The 22818-nt window shown below is 43.2% G+C and overlaps 1 protein-coding gene across 2 annotated transcripts in view; it reads right to left on the bottom strand.

Moving 5' to 3' along the window:
* The window catches only part of LOC106583318 (uncharacterized), a 29350-nt gene extending 6862 nt beyond the window's left edge, over window positions 1-22488 (bottom strand). Inside the window, exons 1-3 of one of the 2 annotated variants that reach the window (XM_014167373.3) lie at window positions 22267-22488; window positions 13974-17162; window positions 2179-2294 (exon numbers count right to left, since the gene is read on the bottom strand). In XM_014167373.3, the coding sequence (XP_014022848.3) occupies window positions 2179-2294; window positions 13974-17147 (3290 nt within the window). In that variant the 5' untranslated portion in view covers window positions 17148-17162; window positions 22267-22488. Of the gene's footprint in view, window positions 1-2178; window positions 2295-8510; window positions 10114-13973; window positions 17163-22266 lie in introns of those variants that run through there. The other variant, XM_082967587.1, reaches the window with a different exon arrangement.
* Between the last annotated feature and the right edge of the window lie 330 nt (window positions 22489-22818).

Below are 22818 nucleotides of genomic sequence, written 5' to 3'. Positions count from 1 at the left end.
TCCCTGTTAGTGAGCATTTCTCCTTTCCCAAAATAATCCATCCACCTGACAGGTGTGGCATATCAAGAAGCTGATTAAACAGAATGATCATTTCACAGATGCACCTTGTGCTGGGGACAATAAAAGGCCACTCTAAAATGTGCAGTTTTGTCACATAACACAATGCCACAGACGTCTGAAGTTTTGAAAGAGCGTCTGAGACCAGTGTCATGACGTTGGCCTCTTTGAGTACAGGGAGGACAGTTGACCCCCTCCCCCCTTGCACCATCCCCCAACCTACCTCCCCCCACCCAGGCCCTGTGTGAAAGGGTTGTAAAATTCCAGAGGAGAAACTTACAACCACATGGCCCAGTTGAGACACAGAGGGGTCCCATAGAGAGACACAGGAAATTCTTCCAACTCACAGAATTGGGGAACCGAATGACATTTGTGTTCTGGAGAAGGTATGGAAGATTGGTGAAGAATCCAGCTACGAACTGGTCCGCTTGGTACAATTTTGTGATACTCAGAAGAGACAATATAGCCATATTACCATAAAACGGTTTATATAATAGCCTCAGCCTTGAGACTTGCATCCACATGGTTGTATAGAATGTATTAATAAGGATAAAGCTATTTGTAATACATTGAGATGCTATGTACTGATGTTAATGTGATAGAATTATATTTCTGTACCAAGCTTAACTCAGTCATCGGCACGCCCCCAGGGACACAGACAGGACCAGGTGTCATGTGACATGTTCACTATAAAACCATAGCCTGATCTACTTTCTTGGGACCCGGCCTCCACTCCATTGCGAGTTGGCCAATAGGTTTGACCATCCAAGTACTCTACTGAAAGTGAACTATACCACGTGGTTAACTTTTAGACTATCGATACTGACAGAATAAGAACAAGTCTTTGATATTAATTATTAGTCTGCAGCTAAGTAAATTATATCATTGAACGCGAAGACCAACGAAACATCCATTCTATAACGACATTAATGAATGTCGCTTTGAAAGATCCATTCTAACCGAGAGAGAGAGAGAGAGAGAGAGAGAGAACTCTCCAAACCGAACGACGCTTCAACAAGGATCCCGACGACACACTGAGCGTAAATATATATTGATTGCAATTGTTCCCGAATGAGTGATCGTTCAATTGCCAATTGTTAATATTAATGAACTCTGTGTACCTCCTCAGCTGAACATTTTATGACCCATTGTTCTACAAGACACCAGCCATGCCTGTTAGCCACTAGGGCACCTTACTCTACCAATTCTTTGTGATGATAATTACTGTTTGTATACTTTATGTGAATTACTTAGTTTAGTAAATAAATGATTTTAAGACAATTGATGTATGGATGACTCTTAGTAAAGACTGGGTTCGTGCAGATACAACAATTTACGACGTTTGGAATGAGACTGGACGCGAGGTAAAATACACCATTTAAACCAGAAGATAATCGGCCTATACTATAATAGAATATAATATATAATGTTATAATATAGGAAAGTTATATTAGGAAAATTATAACTTTGTAATCTGAATATTTTCCTTGGTGCCCAGATCTCCTAGTTAATTACAATTAAACGATGAATCAGTTTGATCGCGTGATAATAATTACAGGGAGTTAATTGATAAACATGTCTTCAGTTTAATGGTACCCCAAAGACACGACACCAGCCTCCCAGACAGCTGATGAAACAGAGGAGTATTTCTGTCTGTAATAAAGCCCTTTTGTGGGGAAAAACTCAGTCTGATTGGCTGCACCTCTGCCCAGTCATGTGAAATCCATAGATTCGGGCCTAATGAATTCATTACAATTGACTGATTTCCTTATATGAACTGTAACTCAGTAAAATCGTTGAAATTGTTCCATGTTGCTTTATATTTTTGTTCGGTATACACTACCCTGTGATGCGTTTAATCAACCAGCAGAGGTCAGAAGAAGCCAAACTACTTTCTGCTGTCCTATCCTGTCTCTTCACATCACGGCAGACTTAGAACAGGAGGCAAGGTAAGGAAGCTACTTGAGACAATTAAGATACACCCGTATCCTGTCTTTTCACATCAGAGCAGGTAAAGGAGAGATGAGACCAGGAGAGGGAGCTACTATTGAGCTGCACCCTACTATACTTATCAGTAGTATAGGACTCTTGTATGGTTCCCCTGTTTTGCAGTGCACCCACCAGTCATCCTCAGACAGTCTCGTGTCACAGCCCCCGTACTGCTTGTCTGGCTCTCCACCAATCAGAGCCTCTGTGTCACGTCCCTCTTCTGCCCCCACATAACACGTCAACTGAACCTAATGGGGGAGAGAGAGAGAGAAAACAGAGAGGGACCATTATCAAAAATGTAGGTAAGTTTCATGGAGAGGGAAACTTTGCATGGAATAGAACAAATACGGATACTCAGCAGACACTGTTGCCCAGAGGGCCAATATAATGCTAATGTAAGGAGCATTCCATGAATGCCGACCTATTTATAATACCTGTATGATGTACACTGAGTGTACAAAACTCGTTCAATGACATAGACTGACCAGGTGAATCCAGGTGAAAGCTATGATCCCTTATTGATGTCACCTGTTAAATCCACTTCAATCAGTGTAGATGAAGGAGAGGAGACAGGTCAAAGAAGGATTTTTAAGCCTTGAGACAACTGAGATATGGATTTTGTATGTGTGTCACTCCGAGGGTGAATGGGCAAGACAAAATATTTAAGTGCCTTTGAACGGGGTATGGTAGTAGGTGCAAGGCGCACCGGTTTGAGTGTGTCAAGAACTGCAACACTGCTGGGTTTCCCGTGTGTATCAAGAATGATCCACCACCCAAAGGATATCCAGCCAACTTGACACAACTGTGGGAAGCATTGGAGTCAACATGGGCCAGCATCCATGTGGAACGCTTTCGACACCTTGTAGAGTCCATGCCCCAATGAATTGAGGCTTTTCTGAGGGTAAAAGGGGGTGCAACTCAATATTAGGAAGGTGTTCGTAATGTTTTGTGCACTCAGTGTATGTATGATGTTATCTGATGAATGATCTTAGCTACGGTATCTGTATGATGTCAACTCTTATCAACTATCTTTTTGTTAACTGACAGATTACATCAAATATGCTTGTCCGTATTTTGTGGAGTCTTGTTCAGATCTTCCCCTGAACATGGAGAAGACAAGGAGATGTAATAGAACGGTGTTCAGTGGTGGAAAAAGTACCCAATTGTCATACTTGAGTAAAAGTATAGATACCTTAATAGAAAAATCCTCAAGTAAAAGGGAAAGTCACCCAGTAAAATACTACTTGAGTAAAAGTCTAAAAGTATTTGGTTTTAAATATACTTCAGTATCAAAAGTAAATGTAATTGCTCAAATATAAATGTTTCCCCACTCTTCCACCAAGGCACCTGCAAGTTCCTGGACATTTCGGGGGGAATGGCCGTACCCCTCACCATCCAATCTAACAGGTCCCAAACGTGCTCAATGGGATTGAGATCCGGGCTATTCGCTGGCCATGGTGGAACACTGACATTCCTGTCTTGCAGGAAATCCCCCACAAAAAAAGACCAGTGTGGCTGGTGGCATTGTCATGCTGGAGGGTCATGTGAGGATGAGCCTGCAGGAAGGGTACCACATGAGGGAGGAGGATGTCTTCCCTGTATGCACAGCGTTGAGATTGCCTGCAATGACAACAAGCTCAGTCTGATGATGCTGTGACACACCGCCCCAGACCATGACGGACCCTCCACCTCCAAATCGATCCCGCTCCAGAGTACAAGCCTTGGTGTAATGCTCATTCCTTCGATGATAAATGTGAATCCGACCATCACCCCTGGTGAGACAAAACCGCGACTCGTCAGTGAAGAGCACTTTTTGCCAGTCCTGTATGGTCCAGCGACGTTGGGTTTGTGACCATAGGCGACGTTGTTGCCGGTGATGTCTGGTGAGGACCTGCCTTACAACAGGCCTACAAGCCCTCAGTCCAGCCTCTCTCAGCCTATTGCGGACAGTCTGAGCACTGATGGAGGGATTGTGCATTCCTGGTGTAACTCGGGCAGTTGTTGTTGCCATCCTGTACCTGTCCCGCAGGTGTGATGTTCGGATATACCGATCCTGTGAGGACAATCAGCTGTCCGTCCTGTCTCCCTGTAGCGCTGTCTTAGGCGTCTCACAGTACGGACATAGTAATTTATTGCCCTGGCCACATCTGCAGTGTGGCAGATGCCTCCTTGCAGCATGCCTAAGGCACTTTCACGCAGATGAGCAAGGACCCTGGGCATCTTTCTTTTGGTGTTTTTCAGAGTCAGTAGAAAGGCCTCTTTAGTGTCCTAAGTTTTCATAACTGTGACCTTAATTGCCTACCGTCTGTAAGCTGTTAGTGTCTTAACGACCGTTCCACAGGTGCATGTTCATTAATTGTTTACGGTTCATTGAACAAGCATGGGAAACAGTGTCTGTGAAGTTATTTGGATTTTTATGAATTATCTTTGAAAGACAGGGTCCTGAAAAAGGGATGTTTCTTTTTTTGCTGAGTTTTATTTAATTATCAAAAGCAAAAGTGTAAGTATAAACATTTTCAAATTTCTTATATTAAGAAAACCAGATGGCACCATTTTCTTGTTTTAAAAATGTACATATAGCCAGGGGCACACTCCAACACTCAGACATTATTTACAAAAGATGCATTTGTGTTTAGTGAGTCCGCCAGAACAGGTGCAGTAGGGATGACCAGGTGTTCTCTTGATAAGTGTGCGAATTTCAAAATTTTCCTGTCCTGCTAAGCATTCAAAATGTAACTAGTACTTTGGGTTGTCAGGGAAAATGTATGGAGTAAAAAGTATAATATTTTCTTCAGTAATGTAGTGAAGTAGAAGTACAATTTTCAAAAATATAAATAGTAAAGTAATGTACAGATACCCCAAAAAACGACTTTTACTTAAGTACTTTAGGGAGAACACAATAAGCCAAGAGCGGTAACTACAACAACGAAAAGAAGAGGTTGAATAACCAGCCAAGCATGCATCTTTTAATGAGCTGGTCACAAGAGGGTACACTGTCCTCTACAAACACCATGCGCACAGACACACACACACACACACACACACACACACACACACACACACACACACACACACACACACACACACACACACACACACACACACACACACACACTGTAACAGTCAAACACAAACACCACACGAGCACGCACACGCACACACACACACACACACACACACTGACACAGTCATACACAAACACCACACGAGCACGCATGCACACACACACACACAGTCAAACACAAACACCACATTAGCACGCACACACTACACACACACACACGCACAGTCAAACACCACACAAGTACGCACACACACACACACACACACACACACACACACACACACACACACACACACACACACACACACACACACACACACACACACACACACACACACACACAAGTACGCACACACACACACAGACACACACACACACACACTGACACAGTCAAACACAAACACCACATGAGCACGCACGCACGCACACACACACACAAACACATTCTTTGAACCTCACCTCACACTAGTGTTTGTCAAGGCACACATGCCAACCTACTGTCGTTTTTTTATGTTACCCGGCAACAAAAACAACCTCTGTGTAAATACAGTGGGAGAAGAACGGCTTTTGATTTGGGAAACATCTTCCTTCAGAACTACTTTACTGCTTTGTGCTGATTGATTGGGTGAGGTGAGTCAGGCTACACACACAGAGAGAGAAAGAGTGAGTGAGATATTATCTCTGTGTGACTTCATTTGCACAATGCTTCATATCGTGCTGCATCACTCTGGTCTGGCTGGCCTTGTCACTGTGTGGCTGAATGAGCCTCTCTCAGGGGATTTGCCTACAGTACAGTAGGCTATGGCCTCATAGAGGAAGTACAGTGACAGACAGGAGGACTGGGTGTATTTGGGCTCCATCTCAAATGGCAACCTATTAACTATATAGTTCACTACTTTTGACCAAGGTCCATTGGGACGGAGCCGTATGGCCTTCACAACCCTGTTTGATACACTACATGTCCAAAAGTATGTGGACACCTGCTCGTCGAATATCTCGTTCCAAAATCATGGGCATTAATATGGAGTTGGTCCCCTCTTTGCTGCTATAACAGCCTCCACTCTTCTGGGAAGGCTTTCCACTAGATGTTGGAACATTGCTGCGTGGACTTGCTTTCTTTCAACCACAAGAGCATTAGTGAGGTCGGGCACTGATGTTAGGCGATTAGGCCTGGCTCGCAGTCGGCGTTCCAATTCATCCCAAAGGTGTTCGATGGAGTTGAGGTCAGGGCTCTGTGCAGGCCAGTCAAGTTCTTCCACACTGGTCTCGACAAACCATTTCTGTATGGACCTTGCTTTGTGCACGGGGGCCTTGTCATGCTGAAACAGGAAAGGGCCTTCCCCAAACTGTTGCCACAAAGTTGGAAGCATAGAATCCTCTAGAATGTCATTGTATGCTGTAACATTAAGATTTCCCTTTGCTGGAACTGTCACGACTTCCGCCGAAGTCGGCTCCCCTCCTTGTTCGGGCGGCGTTTGGCGGTCGACATCACCGGCCTTCTAGCCATCGCCGCTCCATTTTTCATTGTTCCATTTCTTTTTTCTTGTTCCCCGCACACCTGGTTTACATTCCCTAATCACACTGCATATATATATTCCTCTGTTCCCCGCATGTCTTTGTGTGGAAGTGGTTTGTTACGTGTTTAGTGTTACGCGCAAGACTGGTTTTTCCCTGGGTATCGTGTTTTGACCCATAGTATGTTTATTGTCATACATTTGCATTATTGTGAGTGTTTTCACGTTTATTCACTTTTGCCATTGGCTGGAGGTTTTTTGACACAGTTGCGTCTGTCTTTTGTGCTTCTGCCAAATAAAGTGCACCTGATCACAACTCTCTGCTCTCCTGCACCTGACTTCTTACCAGTAGCGCACAACCTTGACAGGAACTAAGGGGCCTAGCCCTAACCATGAAAAACAGCCCAGACCATTATTCCTCCTCCACCAAACTTTTCAGTTGACACTATGCATTCGGGCAGGTAGCGTTCTCCTGGCATCTGTCAAACCCAGATTCGTCCGTCAGACTGCAAGATGGTAAAGCATAATTCGTCACTCCAGAGGATTTCCAGAGGCAGTTTGGAACTCGGTTGTGAGCGTTGCAACCGAGGACAGACAATTTTAACATGCTACGTGTTTCAGCACTCGGCGGTCCCATTCTGTGAGTTTGTGTGGCCTACCACTTCGCGGCTGAGCCGTTGTTGCTCCTAGACGTTTCCACTTCACAATAAAAGCACTTACAGTTGACCGGGGCAGCTCGGTCAAAAACACAGGAAACTGTTGAGAATGAAAAACCCAGCAGTGTTGCAGTTCTTGACACAGACCAATGTGCCTGGCACTTGTTCAAATGTTGTCTTGCCCATTCACCCTCTGAATGAAACATACAATCCCTGTCTCAATTGTTTCAAGGCTTAAAAACCTTATTTAACCTGTCTCCTCCCCTTCATCTACACTGATTGAAGTGGATTTAACAAGTGACACCAACATGGGATCCTAAGGGGGGAGGGTTACAAGTGAAGACAGAGCAGGTAGTACACAGCAGTCACACCTCATTTTACATCTGCGCTTCACAGTAAAGTTATGGGGGGGCTCAAAGCCATCCAGACTGAAAAAGGACCTAATGCTAGCTTGCATGTCCTCTAAACAATGCACTGATAAATGACACGTACACATAGACACACACTCACACACACCAAAATACCCATGCACGTGTTCAGACATTGAATGTGCAGGCCTCAGGCCTGATAGAAATATACGCAAGGACACTTCCGAGACAGAACAGGGTTTTAAAAAACACACTCACATAATTTCGGGAAACTCACAGTGGTTATGGACGGCATATTGTTGCACCGTGAAGCAGTCTACCTTTCTGCAGGTCTACAGCACAAACCACACCATCAGCTCTATTACAGAGATGTAAGCAATGCAATACAGCTGTGTGGTTCTGCTAAATGTGTTCTGCAGTGAGAGGAATAGAAAGACTATACATGGACACGAAAACATGGGCCTTGAGAGGTGTGTGAGGTTAGCATGAGCAGAAATTCATAGCAAGGAGCATACACACACACACACACACACACACACACACACACACACACACACACACACACACACACACACACACACACACACACACACACACACACACACACACACACACACACACACACACACACACACCATAGGCCTACACAAGCCTCTGAGGGGTGAGAAGAAGGATAGAAATAAGCAGAAATAGGTATGAAACGTGTTGGAGGGATGGAGGGGGAGAAAGAAGTGGTAGTGGCCCTACAGACTATTTAGGGAATTAAGCTGTTTGGCTAAGTAGAACTTTTAGGTCTATGTTCATTCTAAAAACAGTCTAGTTCAAGAGCAGATAATGACGTTGTTCAGATGAGTTCTCTTACAGCGCTGGTGTCTGCTGCCCGTCTACTTAGCTTCATCCGCTGGCGACTCCGGACCGAGAACAACCTCAGAGATCGCCGGCTCTGGGAGGCAAAGCTACGCAGTGGAGACACGGCCCTCTGGAACCTCCCGCCCCCACCTTCTCCCTCTTCCTCCTCTACCTCCTCCTCCTCCTGATCTTCTTTCACCACCTCATCCTCTTCATCATCATTTTTCCAGACTAAGTTCAGTGCCCCATGTAGGGAACGACGCACGCTGCCCACCCAGCTAGAGACCTGGACCTGGGCGGAGGACAGTTTACCGCCCAGGTTCTGCATGGCTATTGGCTACCACCGTGATGATGCTGAGTGGTCACAGTGGTGACCGGGTTAATATGGAAACCAGCGGAATGTGCTAACAAAGGGTCAAGACTTTTTTGGGTTGGATTAAGGTTTGGGGTGTGGAGGTTGAGAAGTCCTCCTTCCCTGGCTGTATTTTATTTACTTCCTGGTTTCAAAGGTCAAAGATGGCAGCGATAGAACATGTCCTCCTCACGGAAAGTCCACTGTAACCAGTCCAGTTTGAGTTAATCAAAGTCCAATTTAGGTTCAAAGCATGCTTCTGTATACACCTCACTCCCACTTACTGAAACAACTCTCCTTTAGCCCTGCCAATCATGTGAACTGGCCGACCATGTGCTCTGAATACAACAGAACTTTCCTCTGACACCGCAGGGCTCACCACAATGGATGGGACTAGGAAAACCTGAGCACACACAGTGACAACTAGACTCTGTCAAACACTAAGAAACAGTCTGAAAGTGAAAACACACTGTAAGTTATCAATCTGACTCCTGTTGCAACTGATAGACTATTTTCCTTATTGTATTGTTCACGTTCAATGTCAAACCCAGCCAGCCAGCCAGCCAGACTACCTAGCCTATATCTACTCTTCATTTACATACAACTACTTAAGCTCTCGCATGTTCTTTATATATTAAGTCTCTTTCTCTCTCTCTTTCTCTCTTGCTCTGACACATTCCCTCGTTCACAAACCAAACCTGTCTGTCTCTCCCGCAGTTAAAGACCCTGGAATTCCCAGGTTCTCTCAGACCCTTCCTCCCATTTCTTTTAGAAAAATGGGAAAAGCAGATGGGAAACTTGACTTCTCCTTGCATCCATTCATGCACAACCAGGTGAGTTGAGCTTGATTCTCTGCTTTTATCTCCACAGAGTTGAGTGAACGTTCCCAGAGAACAACAATCAAAGCTGGGCTCTGTGTTAGGAAGGAAGGTGGAAAATCCCACGGGAAGGTGAGGCTGGACCAAGGTGCTGCTCTGCTGTTGCCTCCGTCTCGCCCTTTCACTGCGCTGTAGGTAAGGGCAGGTGCCGGTGTCAAAATCTACATTTTTCAGGCTTGGGGAGAGAGAGAGAGAGAACGAGTGATACAGAGAGAGAGAGACTGAGTGAGAGAGGAACAGGGAGAGAGAGATAGAGGTATGTGGAGAGAGTGTGTGAGGTAGAAGGAGAGAGAGAGAGAAAGAAAGAAAGGAAAGAGAGACAATGTTTGTGTATGTGTGAGAAAGAAAATGGGGGAAGAGGAAAATAGAAGAGGAACTTTCCTGTCAGTCGATGAGCCCTACTTCTAGCCGTATTGCTTTCACAGTGTGTTTGTGTGTCCGTGTTTGTGAGAGCGAGAGAGAGAGAGGGAGAGGGAGAGAGAGAGAGAGCGAGAGAGGTACTCTCTCAGCAAAGGGAGGGGTGACAAGGGACGGAGGGAGAGAGACAGAGAGCAAGATCTAGCTTGTCGTACCATGTATGGTATTTATGAATTGCTATCATGAGAGAAGTGGGGTTGTTGAACAGTGTTGGATGGAGGGTGAAGGCAGGAATCTAATATCTTATTAAGTTATGCATGCAACTTCCCACTACTACATACTGTCCATCTATCAATCAGTCCATCTGTCAGTCAGTCAGTCAGTCAGCCAGTCAGTCAGTCAGTCTGAACAGCCCTTTCATGGTTGGCTGCTCAGCCTGTGTTTGGAGAGCAAACACACTCACTGACACTCTGCTCTCTCAGGCCAGAAATAGCCTTTCTCCCTCTAGCTCTTACTGGAGAAACCTGACTCACCTTAAAAAACCATAAAGATAATATTAAATGGAAAAGACTGTTTTAGCTTCACAGATGTGTTGTTTAGTTTTATATTGATGAATTACATCCTATACATATTGAGCATTGATTAGGGGATTAACTAATCAAATCAAATGTATTGGTCATATACACATGGTTAGCAGATGTTATTGTGAGATAGCGAAATGCTTGTAACTAGTAACACAATTTCTGTCCTCCTTTGACCATGCTCATTATTAACTTTTCAAATCTGCATGAAACCAGTGAAATGAGTGAGGGATTCCCACGATGGGAAGTAAATATAATTGAACTCACTGAAAGGTAACTTCAGCTTTTGTACAAGTAAATTTAGTTTGGTTATTTAGCACCATCTACTGGACTAAATGGTAACTCACTCATTCAAATGAAAGTGAATTGAGGAAGTGAGCTAAATATAAGGAAAACATAGACTTGGATAGATGGCTCACATGCCACAAAGCCTATTTCAGCATGGGCAGCGCCATTGAGGACTTTCACCATGTTGAAGTAGTCAACTGGGTGGGACTTCTGATGGGTTAATGAAAAGATGACATAATCCCATCCAAGTCAGCAGGATGGATCAGACAATTAATTATACTCCTGACCAAAAAAGTCCATGATTGCAGGTGACAGTAAATCACCAAGCTTGGCTTTATACCTGTTCAGACAGCAGCTGGATCTGGTCTACTTAGTTCATTTGCCACACACCAACCAGAAAAAAAGGAGCCTATGAAATGTCTTGCTTTCTCTATCTTCTCTGAGTGTACCTTCATGTAAACACGATATAGTACTATAGAATGAGTAAGTAAGGCAGAAAACAAGGCCACACACCAACAGGAAACATGTCAATCGCTGTTGAATGGAGTTTACTTAGAATTTGACAGTCTACAGAAATGTAACATTAAAACTGAACTGCATGTTTGCTACACATAAATGCTGTTGTTGTGTCAAACCAAAGAAACAGGAGCTGTCTCCATATAACGTATGTTGAAAACATTGCCTAGGTCTTGGTTAAAACTCAACCGCCCCAACATATAACTTGTGTCTGCAAATGGTTTGGGAGCTGTATGAGCGGGAAGAAATAACACATTCACTTTATTATAAAGATTATAAAGACCTAAATGTATTAAAAGATGGAGCCCAGTAATGAGACTATTAATGGCATGAAATAAAGCCCCTCCCCACGTTTTGTTTTGTATTTGTACTTTTTTGTGTGTGGGTTTGGGTGTCTTTTTCTATTGCTCAATTTGTATATAATAATGATTATCTCTGGCTGGAAATGTTTTATGATTTCTGTTATGTTAATATACCACCTAATATATTTTCACTTATTTTACCATGTACCATGAACTGTACCCATCTGCATTAATATGTGTCTATATTCATCTGCTTTTATGAAATTGAAAATAAAAAATGAGTAAAAAAACGAACTAATTGCGTAGGTCTAAATTGTCTTCATCTGCATCTGTCACTAAACCCTTAATTCAAATTCAGATTTCGCAGTGTTCGCATGATCAAAATACTACAGCATGTTGTTAGCGGCTACCTCTTAGTCCTGCCAATGTGCGTGGAATAGCTTGACTTCTTTAGTGGTGATTTCATGCTCTTCTCAGCGAGTAGAACGAGATTGATATTCTACAGTAAAGCTACACTATTTGTGGTGTGCACAGTGTGGCTCTAAAGAGATACCTTCCTATTTAGCCATGCTAACTGCCCTGACTTCTCTAGTCTCTTTCGCAATGAACACAAGTGTGACAGCTTTCAATATACAGTATAGCTCTTAGTTCTTCTATGAGCAAAAGAGATCACTCACCCATAGAAGCCTCAGGCATTTCTATTTGAACACTTCTTCATGAGTTTATCCCTATGTATCCGTACACAATATCTTCTCTCTCTGTCTTCCTCCTTTATACATCACCCTTAGGCTGGCCTATCCTTCCTGTATCTCCCAATGTCCTTTTTCATATCTATGTCAAACAGCTAAAAGAGGAGGAATGTCTATTCTAATTCCCTCCCTGTATACAACCCTTTTATTTTTATATATACATTTTATTTATTGTTTTTAGATCACAACAAAAGACATATGCAACCTGAAACTAAAATACTTATTAACTTAAACAGACCAACAATCAGAATTTCATAAGACAATATAATTGGTACTATGGGACAAGTAATTGTATATACAACCCTTTTCTAGTAGAGAAATGCATTGAGTGAAGGTAAAATTAAAGGAAGACAAAGACTGCAATAGTGATGGAAGGGAAGTGAAATGTCCCGATCTCGGTTACTTTCTATTTCTCGCTCACACACGGAAGCAAGCACGCACGCCCACACACAAAGTACATGTGGGGATATTTGAGACTACTTAGCTATATTGCCCATGGGAATTTCCTCATTAAAGAAACACTTTCGTATTTACTTTTACTCAAGTTCTAAATTCTGTCAAATATCCCAATGTGTTTTGTAATACTGTCTCTGTACTGCAAGGGGGCAGCAGAGAGCCACAATAAGTTATTGCTCAATGACAACTTCTCATTCAGTAGAAAACCACAAGATGTGAATGAAATATCACCAAGACCAAGTAGGCATTGTCTGTTAGTGTATGTACCGTGTGTATTTGTATTGTATGTGTATTTTTGTGTGCGTGTGCAAGTCTGTGTGTGTGTGTGTGTGTGTGTGTGTGTGTGTGTGTGTGTGTGTGTGTGTGTGTGTGTGTGTGTGTGTGTGTGTGTGTGTGTGTGTGTGTGTGTGTGTGTGTGTGTGTGTGTGTGTGTAAGAGCGACAGTGTATAACTGTGTATAACTACACACCCCTTGAACTGTGTATAACTACACACCCCTTGAACCAACACCTATTTGTACCTATGGTTATCTAGGTAGCAGGCAGTGTAGGTAGTGAATAGGTTCTGGTTTCAGGGCATGTCAGTATCATTGCACAATGACACACCTTGATCCAACTATTTACAGTTACACACACACACACTCACACACACTGCCTTCTTTAGCAGTGACTTCATACCTGTTCCTTTAGCAGGTAATACCACATTAAAGGGATACCTTGATATTTAGCCAATAGCCGTGTATCCTGCTTTGAGATTTTATAATAGCTTGTAGCACAGAATTAAATATAAAAATGATAAGTATCTCTATGGCTACCCCATAAGTGCCTTTATGTGGATTCTTATGGAAACACAATTTCCCCAGTATACCACCAGGGTTTAAGCCAATGGAAATTCAGTCCACACCAGTGTTGGAAAGGAGAATGACCAAGGCCATTAAATACCCTTTTTGTGTTATAATTTTCGTATTTTCTCCCCTGTTGACATTCCCCTTGCTTACCTCCTCCGTGTCCATGCTGGTGCCCTCCTCCTTATAGTTCTCTTCCTCCTTCTTTTTCTTCTCCTTCTTAGTCTCTGTCCCATCCTTCGGGGTGGGGACTCCCCCCTTTAGGTCCCTCTCGGCTGGGTGAGGTTTGACACAAACTGGACTCTCTTGGGCTGGCTTCTGGGTGTCAACAACGGTTCTCTGGAGGTCGAATTCCCAGGAGCCCAGTGACGCAGGCTCCTCTGTTCCAGGGGAGGGTGACTCGACCTGGGCACGGTCAGCAAGGAACCTGGCCTGAGACCCCCACCGCCGGGGCTTGACAGAGAAATCATCATAGACCATCTTGATAAGAGGCTTCTCCTCTTTGACAGAGAAGTCGTCGTAGACCACCTCGATGTGAGGCTGCTTCTCTTCCTTTGGTATGGGTTCTATGATGGGGACGGTAGTTGAGGTAGAAGGAGGCTCTGGCTTGGAAGGTTGGTCAGGTTTAAGAGTGATGAATTGGATTGGGGACTCTGCTTCTTCTTTCTCCCAATCTTCTTCTCTCTTTATCTCATCTTCCTGCATCCTTTCCTCCTCTCTCTGTATTTCCATTTCTTGCCCTTTTTCTTTGAGTTTCTCCCTTTTCTTCTCTCTCAATCTCTCCTCTTTCATCCTAATCTTCCCCCTCTCTCCTTCCTTTACCTTTCTCTCCTTTATCCTTTCCACTTCTCTCTGTCTTTCTTCCTCCTCTTCTTTCATCTTTCTCTCTCTCTCTTCCTCTTCTCTCTGTCTCTCCCTTTCCATCTGTCTTTCTCTCTCCTTCTCTTCTTTCCTCTTTCTCTCTCTCTCTTCCTCCTCTCTCTGTCTCTCCCTTTCCTTTTCAAGTTCTATCAGTCTTTCTCTCTCCTTCTCTTCTTTCCTCTTTCTCTCGCTCTCTTCCTCCTCTCTCTGTCGCTCCCTTTCCTTCTCAAGTTCAATCTGTCTTTCTCTCTCCTTCTCTTCTTTCCTCTTTCTCTCTCTCTCTTCTTTATCTCTCTGTCTCTCCCTATCCCTCTCCTCCTCTCTCTGTCGCTCCTTTTCCCTCTCAAGTTCAATCTGTCTTTCTCTCTCCTTCTCTTCTTTCCTCTTTCTCTCTCTCTCTTCTTTATCTCTCTGTCTCTCCCTATCCCTCTCCTCCTCTCTCTGTCGCTCCTTTTCCCTCTCAAGTTCTATCTGTCTTTCTCTCTCCTCTTCTTTCCTCTTTCTCTCTCTCTCTTCTTCATCTCTCTGTCTCTCCCTATCCCTTTCCTCCTCTCTCTGTCTCTGTCTCTTCATTTCCCTCTCCATTTCTTTTTGTCTTTTTCTTTCCTCCTCTTCTTCCCTCTTTCTCTCTTCTTCCTCTCTCTGTCTCTCCATTTCCCTCTCAAGTTCAATCTGTCTTTCTCTCTCCTCCTCTTCTTCCCTCTTTCTCTCTTCCTCCTCTCTCTGTCTCTCCCTATCCCTCTCCTCCTCTCTCTGTCTCTCCCTATCCCTCTCCTCTTGTCTCTGTCGCTCCATATCCCTCTCCTCCTTTCTCTGTCTCTTCATTTCCCTCTCCATTTCTCTTTGTCTTTTTCTCTCCTCCTCTTCTTCCCTCTTTCTCTCTTCCTCCTGTCTCTGTCTCTCCCTATCCCTCTCCTCCTCTCTCTGTCTCTTCATTTCCCTCTCCACTACTTTTTGTCTTTCTCTCTCCCTCTCATCTTCTGCCTGTCTCTCTTCTAGTTCTAGCTGTTTTAATTTATCCACTTCTGCAAGTTTTTCCTCCTCTTTCACCTTAGCCTCCATCTCTTTCCCTATTTGATCAACCACTAGCTCCTGTTTTTCCTCTCCATCTTCCTGTCCAAGAAGCATCCCTACTGTTTTGTAGAGTGGTACCACGTCCTCCTCCTTATCTCCCTCCTCTTCTTCCTCATCCTCCTCTTCATCATCCTCCTCCTCATCTTCTATCCCAGAATGTCCAGCGTGAAGTAGGGTGGAAGCCTTGTCCTCTCGAGGAGCTAACTGAACACTTTTGCTTGTCGCCAACGACCCCACAGTGGCAGTCAACACAGGGTGAACTCTGACAGGGAATGGTTGAGGGGCAACATCCACCCTCTGATTGGATGCCTGAACAGGAGGTGTGTCTGCTGCCCAGTCTTTGATCCGCTGTTTCACACCACCAGAACTGACTGCTTGTTTCATTGGATGAGGTACTTCCTCCCTATTGGTCAGAGCCTCTGGCCTCGAGGAGGAGTCCAGCAGCAGACTGATCCTCTGTTGTATGCTGCTCCCTTTCTTTTCTCCTTCCTCCTTCACCCCTTCTCCATCCCTCTCTTCCTTCAGTGGTGTTGAGTGCTTGAGTCTGCACTCCGGGTCAGACGGTGACCCTGGTGAATTAGTGACCTTCTCTTCCTCTTTCGCCCTGAGGACTGACACTTTGGGGACTGCAGTCTCTCTCATGGTCACCTGTTCCCGTTCCTGGTTAGCTGGTGGCTGTGAGGGGAGTGAGAGGCCGGCCAACTCAAACCTGGAGGTGAGCTCCATGGACAGCCGCTTCCTGCCTCCTCCCAAGTGGGCTGCCTGATCCTTCCCAGCATGGCGCCTGACGACCGCAGGGGTGGGCTCACTCACAGTGTTTTCAGACTGCGGTTGAAGAGGAGTTGAGGTGACTGATGGTGATGGTACAGCCTCAGTTCCTGTGGCGGAGTGGCCTGTATCAGAGGGACCATGTTCGTCCAGTTCAGATAGACTGACTTGATTTGCCTCTGAGGTTCCAGTTGGGTCAGATGTGGTACTAGCTGGTGGCTCAGATTTTGGGGTAGTAAGGGATGTGGAAAGAACAGTTTGGTTTTGTTCAGTAGTGTGGGTCGATTCGGTTTTGGGTGTTATGGCTGAAGGAACTTCGAGAGCATTGGTCAGTTCAGGTATCGTGGTGCTCTCTGCATCAAGTTTCACAACGCTGCTTGAGTCAGACACAGGGGCACTAATAGGCTGACAAGGCTCTGGTTTGCTGGAGGTAGTGGGCGTGGTCTGAGATTGCTGTGGAATGGTTGTGGGTGTCTTTGGGGCTAGGATGGAGCGGAATGTGTTGTTCCTCTGCAGTGAAAAGGGTTTGGGAATCAGGCAAGGTTTGGGGCCAAGCTCAGGCTTGACACCTACATCTCCTGCTTGGCCCACCTCACCAGAGGGCACGTCCACACGAGCTGCCATGCCCTCACTTCGTTCCTGAGAACAGAAAATAGTATGGAAAAGGGGAAGAGAGGATAGGGGAGTGGAGCAAAGGAGAGTGGTGGAGAGAAAGGGAGAGTTTGGCAGGAGAGGTGAAGGGACAGAAGTGGAGGGAGAGGGGAGGAAGAGGAGGAAGTGAGAAGAGAGGGGAGAAGAAGAAAGGCTATGTTAGGCTAATCATGCTACATGAAGCCAGGTATAAAACAAATCATTGGCTTTACTTCACATTAAGCTGTCACTCTGCTCTCTGTGAAAAAAACTTTCACCATAACATGTCACTTTCACATACTCTGGTGATACTCAGAGTTGAAAGCCAGTCGGTTTGGTTCTCTCAGGCCAAGCTAAAAGAGGCTGGTTGGGCTAGATTTTTACAGAGGAAAACGACCTCTGAAAAAGCTACAGTTGAAGTCGGAAGTTTACATACACTTAGGTTGGAATCATTAAAACTCATTTTTCAACCACTCCACAAATGTCTTGTTAACAAACTACAGTTTTGGCAAGTCGGTTAGGACATCTACTTTGTGCATGACACAAGTCATTTTTCCAACAAATGTTTACAGACAGATTATTTCAAAAGTTTACATACACTAAGTTGACTGTGCCTTTAAACAGCTTGGAAAATTCCAGGAAATGATATCATGGCTTTAGAAGCTTCTGATCGGCTAATTGACATCATTTGAGTAAATTGGAGGTGTACCTGTGGATGTACTTCAAGGCCTACCTTCAAACTCAGTGCCTCTTTGACTGACATCATAGGAAAATCAAAAGAAATCAGCCAAGACCTCAGAAAATAAATTGTAGACCTCCACAAGTCTGGTTCATCCTTGGGAGCAAACGCCTGAAAGGTACCACGTTCATCTGTACAAACAATAGTACACAAGTATAAACACCATGGGAACACACAGCCGTCATACCGCTCAGGAAGGAGATGTGTTCCCTCTCCTAGAGATGAACGTACTTTGGAGCGAAAAGTGCAAATCAATCCCAGAACAACAGCAAAGGACCCTGTGAAGACGCTGGAGGAAACAGGTACAAAAGTATCTATATCCACAGTAAAAATGAGTTCTATATCAACATAACCTGAAAGGCCGCTCAGCAATAAAGAAGCCACTGCTCCTAAACCGTCATAAAAAAACCAGACTATGGTTTGCAACTGCACATGGGGACAAAGATCGTACTTTTTGGAGAAATGTCCTCTGGTCTGATGAAACAAAAATATAAAGTTTTGGCCATAATGACTATCGTTATGTTTGGAGGAAAAAGGGGGAGGCTTGCAACCCGAAAAACACCATCCCAACCGTGAAGCACGGGGGTGACAGCATCATGTTGTGGGGGTTCTTTGCTGCAGGAGGGGCTGGTGCACTTCACAAAATAGATGGCATCATGAGGTAGGAAAATGATGTGGATATATTGAAGCATCATCTCAAGACATCAGCCAGGAAGTTAAAGCTTGGTCGCAAATGGGTCTTCCAAATGAACAATGACCCAAAGCATACTTCCAAAGTTGTGGCAAAATGGCATAAGGACAACAAAGTCAAGGTATTGGAGTGGCCATCACAACGCCCTGACCTCAATCCCATAGAAAATTTGTGGGCAGAACTGAAAAAGTGTGTGTGAGCAAGGAGGCCTACAAACCTGACTCAGTTACACTAGCTCTGTCAAGAGGAATGGGCCAAAATTCACCCAACTTATTGTGGGAAGCTTGTGGAAGGATGCCCAAAACGTGTGACCCAAGTTAAACAATTGAAAGGCAATGCTACAAAATACTAATTGAGTGTATGTAAACTTCTGACCTACTGGGAATGTGATGACAGAAATAAAAGCTGAAATAAATCATTCTCTCAACTATTATTCTGACATTTCACCTTCTTAAAATAAAGTGGTGATTCTAACTGACCTTAGACAGGGAATTTCTACTAGGATTAAAAGTCAGGAATTGTGAAAAACTGAGTTTAAATGTATTTGGCTAAGGTGTATGTAAACTGTACCTCTTATACCATAAGCTACCTCTTACACCGTAACTGTACAGTATTATTGTTTTGTCAGTGAAATAAATGTCATTGGACTGACAGTTGTTATGCCAAACTCTACATTATGCATAACAATTCACTTATTTTAGCGAGGGATTTGCAACCAAATACAAATCTTTAGCACTATATTCACTTAACCCTAAGACCCTCAGTTGCAAAAATGCAATGCTTCCTAAATTGCATCCTGTACAGGTCCTAAACGAAATAATTATTTCAAACACAGTGCATCTCCTTAGGCCCAGATGTATCTCTTAATCGTATTTGTGTGTGTCAGTGATTATTGTGGCATTGTTAGCCTCTGAAACATTAGAAACCACAAGGCGCTTCAGAGGGTGAAACGTGCAGCCGAACGCACCATTGGGTGCACACTGCCTGCCCTACAGGACACCTACAACACCAGGTGTCGCAGGATGGCCAAGAAGATCATCAGGGACCCCAGCCACCCAGCCATGTGCTGTTCACCCTTCAGACATGGGCAGTACAGGAGCATCATGGCAAAAACTGGAAAGCTGGCCAATAGTTTCTACCCTCAGACCATCAGGCTCTGATAGCCACCACTAGACAGATTTTCACTGAACCTTGCAATCACACCTGCAAACTTGTACATGTGACTATTAAAACTCTGAATCTGACACCTGTCCACTTGTCTGAGACCACACTGGTCCCCTACACAAGCATATGTAGTAAGCCATCCATGCAACTACGTGACTTGAAATATTTGTTCCTGTCTTCTTTAAGATGTAGTGATTATATATTTTAAAAATTATTGTGAAACACGCATTCTGAGTCAGATGTAGAGGTAGTTTTGTAAGTGTTGCAAATATGCAACATTGGGTTTATTAAAGGGTGGCCAAACTCAGGCATAGGACCACATTTGATAGACAAGTTAAAGAGATTGTATACCTTCTGAATTCTGCAAATATGGATAACCAAATACTTCAACATTAACTTTGATGTTCCTTCTAGATATTAAAATAACAAAAATGAAGATATATATTTTTTTATATAGTGGTTTATGAAGTCAGAATAATACCATTCACGGTCATTAATTTTATGGTAAAGACACGTTATCTTTCGAAGTTCAGCCAGAAAGTACAGCCAAATACAACTAAAAGTATGTATTTCAAAATAGTTGAGGCTTTAAAAAATATATGTTTATGATAGCACAATTCTAAAATATGGATTGGTCAAGATGATACATTTTGCTATTTCAGACAAAATAAGAATTAATTTCAGGTTTATATACCACGACACAATATTTTCTATCACCTGTCAATGATTTTGATCCATCAGAGGTCTATTAGAAGTATTTCTAGAGGGTAATATTTTTTTCCCTCATTTGAATCTATGTTTGGGTCTCACAGAGTTAAAGATGATTCATCTTATACTTATGATCACCTTTACAGGGACGATCTACAAAAAGTGAAGTTGTTTACCTTCAAATAAACAGTGACAGTTTTCCTTTGCCATGATATTCATGATTTAATCTCAAATCTAAATAGATGTTATCTCTGATTGATACTAGTATAGCTGATAGTGCCAAATCTCTATGCTATTATGACTTTTTTATTGAGATGTTTAAGGAAGCTGTTCAAATTCTAACCATTCTTGGATTGACACTAAAGAGTCAAGCCAGGTTGTTTGGTTGATTTGTGAGTGAAGTCATCTGATTTGAATGTAACAAAACACAAATGTGTCCCAGTTGCATGTCGCACATCCTGTCTGGTTTTTCCTGTCAGCTCTCAATGTAGTATAAACCAGTCCAACCACACTCCACTGCTCCATATATGAAGCACTTTAAAACCATCTGAGGAGCCCCAAGGTCTGACTGGGAGGCATAGGTGAATGTCCCAAATCCCACTGGGAAAAAACTGGTTCAATAAACATTGTTTCCATGTCATTTAAATAAATAAAAAATGTGGTGATGTTGAATCAATGTGGAACAATGTTTGGTTTTGCAAAAAGTCATCAATGTAAGAGATTTTCGTCATGTATTCACCCAACTTGCCACCTAAATCCAATGACATGGTGAAATGGTTTGTTGATTTCAAACTGAATTCACATTAGTTGACAACTCAACTAATTACAAATCAAAACTAGATGTTGAGCTGATGTCTTTGCCCAGTGGGACAGTACTCTAATTCCCTATAGAGTGCACTAGGCTACTTCTGACCAGAAAAGCACATTGTCCCCCTCTCTAGTCCCGTCATTATAGTACTGGCACTTAGGGCTCTCATCAAACTGGGTTTCCACTTTTAAGTACAGGATAAGGCTCTGTCACATAGTTAAATACGATCTAATGGGAAATGTTTGCAACATAGTCACTTCTTGTTGTAAACAAATGGTGACGGTCACCACTTTCAATCAAAAACTATTAGCCAATTCTGTTATTTGTCTTATCAATGATCTATTCCACCCCATATAATAGACCACAAAAAATACTGTGATACTTTTTGTATTCGCAATTCCAGAACACCTGCAACTGAGCTTCCACCAGTCTCAAATCGTTGTGTCTATGTTCGCAGTCAGTCCACCAAAGAAAATACACTCTACTTGCCAAGTCTATCCTTTGCAGACTTATATTTAAGACAGGTCTTTTTTTTCTACAGAACACATAACAAAGTATTGCGCCATGTTTGGTTGTTTGAAAAAGAAGCGATAAACAAAACTTATTTGACTGTAACCTTAGTTGGTATTAATAAGTGACCAATAAATAAATGCAGCACACAATGAACTCTCTGTCGTTGAACTCATGTAATCGTATATCTTCTTCGCCGCAGGTAGAGAGACCAAATAAATAGTCATGTTAAAACCAGCGCATATATATATATATATAAAAGTTAAAATAACTAAAGTCCTGGAATGACCTCCTGCGCTATCATGATTCCTGGCTTGTGAAATAGTTCAGTATACCTTTTCCTTGTTGTATATCCCTAGCCTATACCGACAAATTAAAAGCGTTTTATGATCAAATAGTCTACTAACGATAACGTAGCTGTTACTGGAGTGAACATATTGCTTTGATCAACTGACAACTCAGGTGTTTTATATGAATAGGCTTGAGACTTTACCTGTTATCTTTAGGATCTCCAGATTACGATATGTGTTGAACAGAGGCTGTTTGGTGAATTTGTCTCCGTCTCTCCCAAAGTCATTCAACACAGATCCCACACAAGAATACTATTGTGCCACAGCGAACGATAGTCCGCGACAGTCCCTAGAGCGGGTGTCCGGACAGATCTGTCCCTCCCACAGGTGCTGCGGCATGACTGACTGGACAAACAGGTTTGATATGAATTGAACAAGAGGCTAGAGAAATTGGTTATTTTTACAGTTCAAGAAGCTCAAAATTCCCCTGATTGTTGATGGTGATTTTGGTTTTGCCTAGTTTCTTGCGCCTCTGACCACAATTTGCTAGTAGGCTAGATAGCAGTAGGTAGTAGTTAGCTAGTTAGTAGTTGCAGTTTTGAAAGTCTAATTAGTAGGCCTATGCCTATAAAACATAGGATTGTGTTGACTAATAGGCTACAGCCTTAGATTTCCAGCTGAGATAAAACAGTAGGGGAGAGTGGGTAAATTGAGCAATTTTTTACATTCATCATGGGAAATATTGTATTATTTCT

This window comes from Salmo salar, chromosome 22, assembly GCF_965601325.2.
Source record: "Salmo salar chromosome 22, fSalSal1, whole genome shotgun sequence".
Classification (NCBI taxonomy): Eukaryota; Metazoa; Chordata; class Actinopteri; order Salmoniformes; family Salmonidae; genus Salmo; species Salmo salar.
This window is presented reverse-complemented; position numbering and strand designations above follow the sequence as displayed.